This window comes from Didymella exigua (genome assembly GCF_010094145.1).
Source record: "Didymella exigua CBS 183.55 unplaced genomic scaffold M421scaffold_4, whole genome shotgun sequence".
NCBI classification, from domain to species: Eukaryota; Fungi; Ascomycota; class Dothideomycetes; order Pleosporales; family Didymellaceae; genus Didymella; species Didymella exigua.
In genome coordinates this window covers 1117592-1130295 of record NW_022984778.1, presented here as the reverse complement: position 1 = coordinate 1130295, position 12704 = coordinate 1117592, and the positions used below count along the sequence as shown (strand labels likewise).

Here is a 12704-nt window from a genome sequence, read left to right as displayed (position 1 = left end):
TATACATGCCCTGAGACGTGCTAGTCCAAGGTAGTCAACAGAGGTGACGATCGAGGCCTGTCGGACCGACTTGCACCGCAACATTATACTGAAACTCATCCAGAGTATGCTATCACGCCCCACTGCCTACAGGCGCGCAAAAGGCTGGCAAACGAAATACTAGTATGTTACAATTACAACCTCAGATTTTGGAGCGTCTTCACCGTTTGTATCTATCTCAACTGCCTCATGAAATGTGGGTGCTGATGTGGTGATGATGCCGAGATTCGATTAGGCGAACGGAGTTTTGACCTAGTACTGAATGAGCATGATGTGTATGAAGGTGATGTGTATGAGCGTGATGTGTATGAGCGTGATGTGTATGAGTTTGTGGTTTAGGTAAAGCTCAGGATATCAAACCTCAATGAGGAGTTGATGTGCCATGACATTACCGCGAGGCGCGATCAAAGGGAAGCTAAATAAAATACACTAACTGCAGTCTATTGCAAATGTAAATCATTGGTCTTTTCGTCAATTGTGTAGTCTATCTGGTGCGGCTCGTTCTGTCGTAGCTAAAGTTGCCTCGTTGAACATGCGATAGTCACTATGAAAACTGTCGTAGGTATGTCCTTATTTGCGCGTCGAATTCCTCACTCAAGTGGCTAGGCCAGGTACCACTGCACAGTCTGAGTAGTTCAGCGTCCTTGATTGTGACATCCGTAGCAGGCCAGCTACGCCTATACCCTATTTTGAACGCTTTCCAGGTCCTCACTCTTTCTGCCCTCGAAGTCGAGGTTGCTGTCGTTGTCGCTGTCACTCAGCAGACCGTTCCAGGCCTCATCATCCACGCTGCTGAGATCGTCTTCTCTTGCAGCGGGCTTGTTGTCAATCTTCACAGTCGAGAACAGGACCCACAAGCCCAGATCGTAGATGATCCTGCAAGTACCTGTGGCGAGGAAAGCGATCCAGAATACATTGTATCCGGATAACAGACCGGTAATTGAAGGTCCGGCACTCATGGCTAACGTCCTGACCATACTCGTGATGCCCATTGCGCCTGTACGCTCTTCAGGCTTGACGACAGCCGCAATAAACGCAGTACGCGGAGCTTGATCCATACTGTTGAGCGCAGCCCGGAACAGTAGGATCCCGATAGTTGGGCCAACGGTTTGGGGGAGCGGGATGAATGCGCTTGCAATCGAAGACGGCAGGTGGGTGAACACCATCGTATTGATGAGTCCAATCTTCTTAGCAAGTGGCCCAGCAAAGACGGCGCTGAAAGCGCATAGAAATTGCGAAGCAGAGGTAATGTCACCCAGAGTCGCTTTCGAAACATTGAATTTCTGTTCGATGTAGTAATTCATAAGCGAGTATGGGGTCATACCGTCTGCAAGGGAGTCGATGGCCAAGAGAATCCAAAGCTTGTACATGATGGAGCGCGTTGTTTTCGAGATCTGGCTGAAGTAGCTCTGCTTGCTCTTCAGTGGGATTTGAACGTCCGCCTGACGACCGCGGCGACCTCCTTCATTTTCGAAACCGTCCGCCGTGCTAGATATCATAGCTTCCAACAAGACTTCCTCCTCTTCTCCGTCGCCACCTCGTCCCCGTTCTTGCATCTCTGCGCGCTTTTCGCCAGCTGCTTCGCATCGTTCACTGAGACTCAGACAAAGGATGCTGCCGATGACTCCAAAAGCTGCGTAAGCCCAGAACAAAGCATGGTAGGCCTTAACAACATTGTGCCTTTTTTCCAGAGCGTGGACTACACGTCCTGCGACTTCGGCACCTACGGCGCCCGCCATTGTTGTGAATGTGACATACCAAGTCAACACGTCACTGCGAGTTGTTTCGTCTGTCAGCCCACTCAAAATGCTCTCTTCGACAGCTCGAAAAGGACCACAGTCAGCGCCGGTGACACTGATGATTCCAAAAACAGCTGCAATTAGCAAAATCCAAAAACTCTCCGACAGAGCAAAAGTAACACCAGACATCGCCATCATAACACTGCCACCGAACAATATCCTTCGCCGGCCCAGTTTGTCGGCAACAAGCGTGAGCAGCAATGACAGAAACACATCGCCGAGCAATGTCAATGTCATGAACACTCCGATCCTCGAATCCGGAAACTTGAGCGAGGCAAAGAACAGAGCGAGGATCAACGATGGGATTCCGGACGTGAACATGCGCAGAGAGCGCAGGGTGATGATGATGTATGCATCCCGTCCAGTTGCTTGTAGCGACGTGATTCCGAGGAAACCCGCAATCCTCGATAGGATGGGTATGTCCATGGCGCGGTGTCCAGTGCTTGAGAGTGACCTGTGAACGACCGTCGATGGAGAAGCGCTTCTGCTTGTCACAGACAGGAACGTTACTAATGTCAAATACGTTATGAAGAGTAGGAAAGATGTGGATGAAAGAAAGAAGTGGAGGTGTATAGCCTAAAAGTCTAAATATCACCTGCCGTCTAACCTGCATGAGCCTTACAACCGTGTGCGAGCCACGGGAATGGATGATCGGACGGAAAAGCACAAAGCTCTCTGAGTCACCCATCCCCCAGTCAGCGCTTGCTGTGGCATTCATGTTGTGATTGGCAGGACTTTCGACACGAGGTTCAGATTTGGTCGAGATGCTGAGATTTGGTCGCGTATCGTTCGCGTTTTCAGCCCCGCATCCTGTCTGACGTCATTTGCAGGATGCGCAAAAGCGGCAACGACAATGTATTTCGGATCGAAACCTGAACAGAATACCATGCCTCAAAGCTGCTCGTGTATGAGATTAACTACCTACAAGCAATTTGTAGATGGTGCACATCACTCATGATAGCCAAAGTCACGTGCAATTTACCATGTATGCTCGTTGCTCTGGCCTGTCCAAAGCTTCGAGCTCGCAACTGTTTATCACCTTTGCCAACACGAGCTGCAATCTTGATCTTTATAGCAGAGTCTGTTGAGTAACATATAGACATGAAGAACCTGACTTTGAACAAGGGCCCCGGATCTTTGTCATACAGCGTCGAGTTGAGCAACAGTCATGACTGGCTGAGTCTTTTCAACAGCTCATGTCGCGCAATGCATCGGTTCAAGGAGGAGCCGTCGACTACACAAAATCTATGCTGGCTCCTGCGCCCCAGATCTCACTATATCGGTGTCGAACGGAACCATAAAACTGCAGCGCTTTCGATCAAGCCGACTATCGACATGGTCAATGACCTGCGATTGTCTTCAGGAGCTCCAGGGCTATTAGTCTATCAAAGCAAGACGTCTTGTGAATGTGAAACAAAACACGCCTTCGACTCTAACATCTCCACTCATCAAAGACCATGAAGAGGACTCTCTCAAGAACAAGAACGAGACTTCTCCATATTAGATCTGGTTAGGCGTCACTGGTAGGACCAAACGTGACTTTTGCATCTGTCAGGCTGTCAGTATCACCCAGAACTCAGCTGAGCTCCAATAGCAGCAGGTTTTCGAGGACATCGCACAGCGCCACAGCAGATTGAATAGTGTGACTAATTCACTTCGAAACTTCACAGTTCTACCAGTCTCAGCCTCATGTCCCGGCATCTCCGATCATCGCTGGCGCATTCAATATGACCTTAAAGCTTCAGCGTGTCGCTACTGCTTGGCTATTCACGAGATTGGTGGGCTGTACGAGCCTTGTCCGGCTCCTTACATCTCACGCACGACCCATCAGCGTTCGGGACGTCACTGAATGTCAAATGACAGTGCGACTATCGAGTCACACTCAGATAGCATACTAAAGAGTCGGTAACTGTTCGAGAAATTCGGTAGAGCAACTTAGCCTATACCTTATGCCCACTACTCACTAGGCTACAGTCTTGGAGAGCATCGCCCGCACCTTCACTAAATCCCAGCACAGCTGTCCACAGGTTTCCTCTCGTGGGTTCAGAATGCTTGGACACAGTGGGCACCCCGAACAGCACCACAAGGACAGTCTTGACCATCTTCAAATCTTGTGACTGGTCTCTTAGACGCACTCTGGAAGTAATCACCGGAAGTTGGATGTGTGCGTTGTTCTGCGAGGCTTTGGAATTCAGTCTTCTGCTTCTTACTTCCTACTCAAATAGTCCCGTGAGAGGCAATACCGACCGAATGCGTACTGGTCCCGACGAGGTGGCTTGTCAATCTCTCTGATTTCCACGGTCAAGTCCAGTTCAAGTGACAAGGGAGGCGCTGTTATATCGGCGTATGCGGAAAGGCCATGCATACTAAAGGAAGACAGTCCTGGTGCCCACACCACCCCGCGCATGTGGACAGTCAATAGGTATACGGACCACATAGATACTTTTGTTCATGCTCTTGATAAAGAGAAATCGTCAACTTCGATCGAGCGATGCTAGCCTCAAGAGTCAATATCCAAGCTCAACATTGCCGCATCTCCGTGTCGCGGAGCGCGTATGTAATTAATGCATCCCACACACCTCTTCTGGAAAGGTGGTGTTTCAATTTGAGCCAAAGGCATGCAGCCGCCGCGCTAATCAGAAAAAAGATCTGAACAAAGCCGCACACGGGTAGACAGAAGCTTAATGCAACCGGCAAGCTTCCCGCTCCGCCCTGAGCTTCGTAGCATCTTACTGTCGTCGAGATCATCTCACAAAAGCGGTCCAGACGAAGAGGCTGCAGATGGCGCCCCGGTGGTTCCCACATTGAGCCCACTAGATTCCGGAACGTTCCTGGAGTGACGCAGATGTCCCCGTAACCAAGAGAATAGCATCTTTTAGAACATCACGATCTTCAACGACTACGTCGTGACTTCGCAGCTGGGTGCATCGCCAGAAAGCCCAAAGGATGCGATAATTACAGCAGAAAAGTCATCAAGAACATAGTCATTAACAAATTTGTAGATGCCCTATAATCTTCGAGTACCACCGCCGAGAGATGAACATGGCGGCCACACCAGGGCAATGCGACATCTTTGCCTGTGAGCACGCAATTGGGACCCGCATAGCCTCGCGACATCATTGGCCACTCATTGCGTGCGTCTAGCGACCAGCAGAGCCTTAGTGCGCCATCCCTGTTAGCCTAGCCGAGTTCCATCGCGAACTTGAGGCTTTATGGCGTGGACTTCACTCCGACCGCGGCAGATGAAGCAATACCGCTCCCACGTTGGGGGAACCAGGTGGCCGACAACATGTCCACAGTATTATGTCACCTGTCAAGTTCTGACCTTGATCTGTCTCGCTTTAAGGTGGCGCGAGGAGATATTTCTCACATTTGTCTCCCCTGCCACCTCACCACCAGGCACACCTATTACACGTCTGCGTCGATTCCGTAGACTAGAAAACCGCCTCACGTCCAACTTCATTGTTGTCGTCTGCGCGTGATAAGCTCCTGTCACGCAATAAGCCACCACGTTGAGTAATTTTGAGGCGTTCTCCAAGTCTTTTGCTTTTCCGAATCCAGAACAAATTCCATCTCGCAATTCGATCCCACGGACCTAGTCGCCAGGCAGTCTCCCGCTATTCGCTGTACGTGGACTTCCCGCACGGGACCTCTGCACATCCAACCGCCCGGTCCCTCTAATACATAAGTTCCAAGCCCTGGCAAACCTTTTGTGGTAGCTTGTCAAGTCTTGTCAGTCTTGTGTTCTGATTCCCACTCCTTCAAGGGCAAGTAAGCACGTGGTATTCCACCAGTGTCGAGCCACCTTGAAACATAGCCAACCGGCTAAACTGGACTCGTCCCCATTTGGACCCATATCACCATGGCCAACAAAATCGGCAACGGCATTGCCAAGGTCCTCGGTATCGACCTCCATTACCGCAATGAGACTGGGTCAGACCGAGTGACTCGAGGAGAGAGCGTCTTCACCGTTGGATCTGCCCACACATATGTCGAAGAAGAACCAACAGCTGCAGAGTGGATCCGGGAAACTCTACCAAACGGTCACGAACTAGCCCAGTACTTTTACAGTCTCTTCCCTTTCACTCACTGGATCGGTCGATACAATGTACAATGGCTCATTGGTGACCTGATTGCTGGTCAGTAGCCCTCCTTATCATGCCGCCAATATCGTGCTGATTTGAATAGGTATCACGGTTGGCGCCGTCGTCGTTCCTCAGGGTATGGCTTATGCAAAGCTTGCTCAACTTCCTGTCGAATTCGGCTTATACTCCTCTTTCATGGGAGTACTCATCTACTGGTTTTTCGCGACTTCGAAGGACATCACCATAGGTCCGGTCGCCGTCCTGTCCACCGTCACCGGCAATGTCGTCCTAAAGGCTGAGGCAACAGGTGTCGACGCTTCCCGCGATATAATTGCGTCCTCGTTGGCTATCATCGCAGGCTCAATCGTGTTGTTCTTTGGTTTAGCACGATTGGGTTGGATTGTTGAGGTTATCTCCCTCCCCGCCATCTCGGCCTTCATGACGGGATCAGCTATCAGCATTGCTGCCGGACAAGTCCCTACGATGATGGGAATCACTGGTTTCTCGACACGCGAAGCAACGTACAAAGTCATCATCAACACACTTAAACACCTTGGACGAACAGACCTCAACGCCTCATTCGGTCTCACCTCACTATTCCTGTTGTACTTCATTCGATGGTTTTGCGGCTTCCTTGCGAAGAGGTTCCCCACCAGGGCCAAGCTGTTCTTCTTCATCAACACACTGCGGACCGTCTTTATCATCCTGCTCTATGTTCTGATCAGCTACCTCGTCAATCGTCATCACAGGAAGAAGCCCCTCGTCTCGGTTCTTAAGGATGTCCCACGCGGTTTTCAGCACGCTCGTGTTCCTCGCATCACCATTCCTATCATCAAGTCGTTCGCGTCGGAGCTCCCATCGACAGTCATCGTTCTCCTCATTGAACACATTTCCATTTCAAAGTCGTTTGGCCGTGTCAACAATTATACCATTAATCCCTCGCAGGAGTTGGTCGCGATTGGAATCAGTAATTGCCTTGGTCCTTTCCTCGGTGCCTACCCCGCTACAGGCTCTTTCTCACGTACAGCCATCAAGTCAAAGGCTGGCGTGCGCACTCCCTTCGCTGGTGTCATCACAGCTGCTGTTGTGTTGCTTGCCATTTACGCTCTTCCGGCTATGTTCTGGTACATTCCAAACGCTACGCTTGCTGCCGTCATCATTCACGCCGTAGGTGACCTGATTTTGCCACCTAACACCGTCTACCAATTCTGGAGGATTTCGCCTATTGAGGTTCCCATTTTCTTTGCTGGCGTCTTTGTCACAGTGTTTTCCAGCATTGAGAACGGCATCTACACCACTGTCTGCGTCTCATTCGCATTGTGGGCTTTCCGTGCTTTTAAGGCAAGGGGTCGCTTCCTTGGCCGTGCTAAAATCCATTCCGTCATTGGCGACCACCTCCTCGACCCTACCGATGACAACAAGCAGGGGCGCAAGACGTTTCCTTCCGCGAGCGAGGAATCTGTTCGAAGCATTTTCTTGCCCATCGATCACCATGACGGCTCTAACCCCCAGATTCAGCTTGAGGACCCCTATCCGGGCATCTTCCTTTACAGATTCAGCGAGGGCTTCAACTACCCCAACGCCAATCACTATCTTGACGATCTCATCGAGACCATCTTCAAGAAGACACGCCGTACGAACCCAGCTTCGTACGCAAGACTCGGTGACCGCCCATGGAATGACCCTGGACCACGTCGCGGCAAGGACATTGCCATTCAAGACGATCGACCAACGCTTAAGGCCATAATTCTTGACTTCTCATCCGTCAATAACGTCGATCTTACATCCATTCAGAACCTGATCGATGTTCGCAATCAGCTTGATAAGTACGCCGCACCAGACACAGTGGATTGGCACTTCTGCAACATCAACAACCGATGGACCAAACGTGCGCTCGCCGCCGCTGGCTTTGGCTACTACACACCCGAGCCCGACGCGTCTGGCGTACACCGCTGGAAGCCTGTCTTCTCTGTTGCTGAGATCGGTGGCTCAGACTCCGCTGCCGCTGCAGCCGAGGCCCGCGAAAACCGCCACGCACAGCGCACACTTTCGCAGGTCAGCAAGGACGACATCGAGGCGGCACATGACAGTGCCGAATCGAGCGACACTGGGTCGTTGAACAAGCAGCTTGAGCTTAGCAAGGCATACGGTGCTGCTGAGGGTGATTTCAGCGGTGTGTCTGCGAACAGGATTGCCGTTGTGCAGGGTTTGAACAGGCCGCTGTTTCACGTTGACGTTACTGCCGCGCTCAACAGCGCATTGGCCAATGCGCAGAGGAAGAGCCATTAGTATTGTGTTGTAAATGTTCGGGGCACGCACTTTGGCGTTGGAGGAACACCCAGGAGGGTATGATTGCAGATATGCATGGCTTGCAAACACATGATTCCCATAGACGCTATTGCTATTTAATCTTTTCCAGGTCAGATCGACCTGATGTTCACAGATACTTGGCCCTTTCGGTCTAATGCGTGAACTTGTGGCACCTCAGCAGCATCAGTTCGAGACCCTGAGCAACGCGTAAAACCTCCCCGCCTCGCTTTCCTTTGCTTGCTTCACGTTGGTTTCTTTTCTGAGCAGGATCTATTGGCGCTTGATGGTTGGCAACAGTACTTCCGAGACTTCGGTTAATGGCATCCAGACTTCCAATCTCACCAGCGGATCGTTCAGAATGCGAACGGCGCAGGATATGCCCTCGGATAAACCACGCCAATAGACGACAGGACACCGCTCCCATTCAGACTCAAAAGACGCCAGGCAAATTTGGCATCTGCTCTGTACCGGCTTCTGCCCCCTGACCAAGTCAAGCAAGATGTCAGTATAGTGACCGCGATTTCATGAATGTTGGTGAGGAGTGCAAAGCTTGTGCCGAAGTTCTCGTACGGTCTGAACTCTTCCTGTCGATGTTTGCATGGCGCGGGAATCCTACTAAGTAGGATGCGAATAGACGTAATCTGATCCTTTTGGGTGTTGGGGTGTTAGAAGAAGTGTGTAAGGTGGGTGAGATGTCTGAAGAACGAATTGAGTGCGAAATGCATGTTCGTCGTCTCTTGACGTATCACTCGGCATGTCTGGTTGAAGACCGCATCCTAGATGCACAGCTCGAAGTGAACGCTCTGACGCCTGAACCGGATTTGGTTCTCTGTCCAGAGAACTGCCTGGATATCGTGGCCGCCAATGACGTGTCTAAATTTAGTCTCGCAGCTCGGCTGGTAGACAGAGTAGAGGTGCAATGCGCCCTGTGATACGTCAGTCCAGTGACAACAAAAAGTGAGCATCGACACATGCACGGCATTGTGACAATTCCGTCCTACTGACAGAGTATCTGCTTTTCATCGAAGACATAACTCGAGTGGGCGCGTCATCATCCGCTGACGGTGTGATGCTCTCTTTCACTTTATCAACTTCCTCAATGCGCTCGGGATTCATGCCATTCTCGGCTCTGGAGCTGCACCACACAAACTTGGCCAATTTTAATCTCTATCCAGAACGAAACACAACGATACGGGAGCTTCTTGATTTGTGTCCATGTAGGCTATTACTCATTCATCGCAGCACCTACCGCAATAAGTCCGTTCGCCCTTAGCACCTCTACCGGTGGTCTCAAGAGGCCCTCCAGTCCAAAAACTCTTGCACGTCACAGAGGTCTCCTACACGTCCAACGTATAGAGCTGAAATGGGAAGGGCATTATCGTGATGCTAGACAGGGCGTCACAGGCATGTCAAGATACGTGCAGGACTAGCTAGACCTGTGCTGAGTCTGAAAGTCTTTATTATTACGAACGGGCAGCTGGCCAACGATGAAGCTGTGCTACAGGCATTCAGACGATTCTTCCAGCACGATTGAAAAGCCACTCAGCTGGTTATCATCCTCTTCAGAAAGCAAGTCTTTCAGACTCCTCTTCCGGTCATCGCCTCAAATCCGAGCTGGAATCAGGACGCAGATTCACCGGCCTGCAAGCACGCCGCAGTTAGATGAAGAAGAAGTCGACATGGAAGTATTGAAGCATTGTGGCCAAAGGGCAAAGATGTACAGGGATATGCCAGGCCGGTGTTGACGGGTCGAAGCCATTAACAAGCAACAGATGCGGCTGTGCGACACATGCTCTGACATGCTTTGACATGCTCTGACATGCTGTGGACATCAATGCTCACAAAGCAAGGCCAAACATTGCAGCAAACCCGCACTCTCTGTGGTGGTGTTATCTCAAGCTAGGTGTCAGCGGCGCGTCGCGTATGTACCACTGGCGCGTCGTGTCTTCCCCACATGTCCCTGGATCATCATGACCTCATCTTCAAACATCACCGTTCGTCGAAACTGCTCGCTCGCAGCGATGCGCCGTCATCATAACCCCAAGCTTTATCTTTCAGAGGCTTCAACTTGCTCTCCAGTACCCTTTTATCGATACCCTGTTTGCACTTCCGTCACACCCTTTCCCAATGGCATCCGTAGCAAGAAAAGACCTTCTCAAGAAGGTGTACAACATGGTCCCGCCCATGCTTGAGAGTTTCCACAAGGGTACTTTTCACCATTGCACACTCTGTGCAAGCAATACTGACTCGTATTCCAGGCCAGCTCGGGCGAGTAGCTGTCATCGGCGGCAGCGAAGACTACACCGGCGCACCCTACTTCTCCGCCATGGCCAGCGCAAAGCTAGGCTGCGACATGGTATCTTCGCTCCCCTCCCTCGCCAAGTAAATCCACGGCTAACATGTCTCAGTCGCACGTCATCTGCGAGCCCGGCGCCGCCGCCGTCATCAAAACCTACTCCCCGAATCTCATGGTGCACCCGATCATGCGCCAGGAGAAGAACGTCGGACAATCCGAGTCCGCCGAATCCGTGTCTGCAGAAGTCGTCGACATGCTGTCTCGCCTTCACGTCATCGTGATCGGGCCCGGTCTAGGGCGCGACAAGCTGATGCAAGACACATGCGCGAAGGTGATCGAGGAGGCGCGGAAGCAAGGCATCCCGTTTGTGCTGGACGCGGACGGTCTGTTTCTTGCGCAGACACGGCCGGAGCTGGTCGATGGGTGCAAGGAGTGCATTCTCACGCCGAATGTGGTCGAGTTCGGACGGCTGGCTAAGGCAAAGGGCGTCGATGTTAACGAGGGCGATCCGGCGGAGCTGTGCAGCAAGCTGTCCAAGGCTTTCGGTGGCGTCACGATCATCCAGAAGGGACCTAAGGACTACATCTCCAACGGCGAGCACACGCTTGTATCTGAGGGCGAGGGCGGTCTGAAGCGCTCTGGTGGCCAGGGTGACACGCTGACAGGTAGCTTGGCGACGCTGCTGGCGTACCGCAAGGCGTATCACGAAAAGATCTGGGATCATGACAACAGTATGGAGCGGAGCGAGACCTTGGCTCTGGCGGCGTACGGTGGAAGCTGCATTACCAGGGAGTGCTCGAGGCTGGCGTTCATGGAGAAGGGCCGGTCGCTGCAGGCCAGCGATCTGACTGAGCATGTCCACACTGCCTTCTTGAACACCATTGGCGAGAGGAAGGAGACATCCCAGTTGTAAGCGGGAGGCTGGTGACTCGACGGTGAAATCATGAGAATATGAGGATAAGATGCCTGGCAATGATACGGGCACTGTACACATGCATAGCAACGACGAACTGAAACTTATGCGCGATCATTGACTTTTATGTGTGGCTGCGTAATAAGCTTGATTATGGTGACCCAGAACAACTGTTGACCAGAATGCTAGCAAGGCTACATCAGATGTGCAAGAGCCTGAAGCTGTTCTACTCGGAAAGGAGAGCGGTAAAATGGCTATATGACTACCTCCAGAGCGGTGTCATGTCTCTAGAAAGTGAGTCTAGGCTATGGTAGGTAACCACATTCATGTAATCGCAATATTAGCCACGCATACAAACAACGCAGATTTATTTGTAATCAGAGTATTCACACCACTGTGATGTGTGGGTAGCGCATCAGGGACTCAGCACACATTTGAAGCAGGTCAAATAAGCATGACGAATTGCATAGGTCTAGAAGTAGGACTTGCTTATTAGGGAAGGGTATCAATGACGGTACGATTCAGCCTCCAACCCCAGCTACGACGCGATCGTGGCCAACATGCCATCAATCATGGGCTTGATATCCGTGCCCCTTGCCTTCGCCTGGTGCAGTGCCGCCACAAGAGGTTTTGTCTCCTTCGGTGCCGTGGCCATCAGTAGCCGCTGTTTAGTATTGCCGCCAGCAGCCAACTTGCTACGCCATGCATCTCGCTTTCGAGGTTTAACTGATTTGACAGAAGCGAGGGGTGGGCTGGGGGTAGTCAGTATACTTTCATCATCGACCGTGCTTCCAAACTTACGGAGTTTCCTTCTCAGCTTCGGGCTCAAGAGCTGGTTCAAGTTGTGGTTCTTTAGGCTCTGCAGATCGCTGGACCGCCTCCGGTTGCTCCTCAGGTGGAGCCTCTGGTGCTGGTTCGGTAGCAGCTTCTGGCTCAGGGACAGCTTCTTTAGGTGCAGATTCAGGTGTAGGTTCTGGCGGAGCTTCTGGTTCTATTTCTGGCTCGACTGCCCTCAGGACCGGCTCTGGCGATGGTTCAGGCTCTGGATCAGCGGGTTTATCCTCCACAGGCGGTTCCTCTGATCTGGGCTCAGCATACATGTCTATAAGATCAGTGACAGGGTCAGGTTCACCTTGAGGCTGTTCGTCTTCCGCAGGTTCTGCTGCGGGTTCTGCTGCAGGTTCAGGCTCAGGTTCTGCTGCAGGTTCAGGCTCAGGTTCTGCTGCAGGTTCAGGCTCGGGCTCTGCTGCAGGTTCAGGCTC

General features: G+C 51.7%; 4 protein-coding genes across 4 annotated transcripts in view; 2 read left to right on the top strand and 2 right to left on the bottom strand.

Annotated features, from left to right (window-relative positions):
• Positions 1-496: 496 nt before the first annotated feature.
• M421DRAFT_417161 (major facilitator superfamily MFS_1) lies at positions 497-2590 on the bottom strand. Its single transcript, XM_033591340.1, has one exon. The coding sequence runs from the start codon at positions 2262-2264 to the stop codon at positions 717-719; it is 1548 nt and encodes a 515-aa protein (XP_033452695.1). The 5' UTR covers positions 2265-2590; the 3' UTR covers positions 497-716.
• A 3110-nt stretch (positions 2591-5700) lies between these two features.
• Positions 5701-8212, top strand: M421DRAFT_54685 (sulfate permease II; the record flags this gene model as incomplete). The annotated part of the gene is made up of 2 exons (XM_033595246.1): positions 5701-5977; positions 6027-8212. The coding sequence occupies 2 exons, from the start codon at positions 5701-5703 to the stop codon at positions 8210-8212; spliced, it is 2463 nt and encodes an 820-aa protein (XP_033452694.1).
• A 1996-nt stretch (positions 8213-10208) lies between these two features.
• On the top strand, positions 10209-11556 carry M421DRAFT_417158 (Ribokinase-like protein). The gene is made up of 3 exons (XM_033591339.1): positions 10209-10439; positions 10492-10589; positions 10642-11556. Exons 1-3 carry the CDS (start codon positions 10361-10363, stop codon positions 11440-11442), a joined length of 978 nt encoding a protein of 325 aa, XP_033452693.1. The 5' UTR covers positions 10209-10360; the 3' UTR covers positions 11443-11556.
• Positions 11557-11980: 424 nt separating this feature from the next.
• Positions 11981-12704, bottom strand: part of M421DRAFT_89724 (uncharacterized protein) — a gene marked incomplete at both ends in the record, with an annotated part of 1234 nt that continues 510 nt past the window's right edge. The window contains 2 exons of the mRNA XM_033597794.1: positions 11981-12194; positions 12244-12701. Of these exons, the coding sequence (XP_033452692.1) occupies positions 11981-12194; positions 12244-12701 (672 nt within the window). The remainder of the gene's footprint in view (positions 12195-12243; positions 12702-12704) is intronic.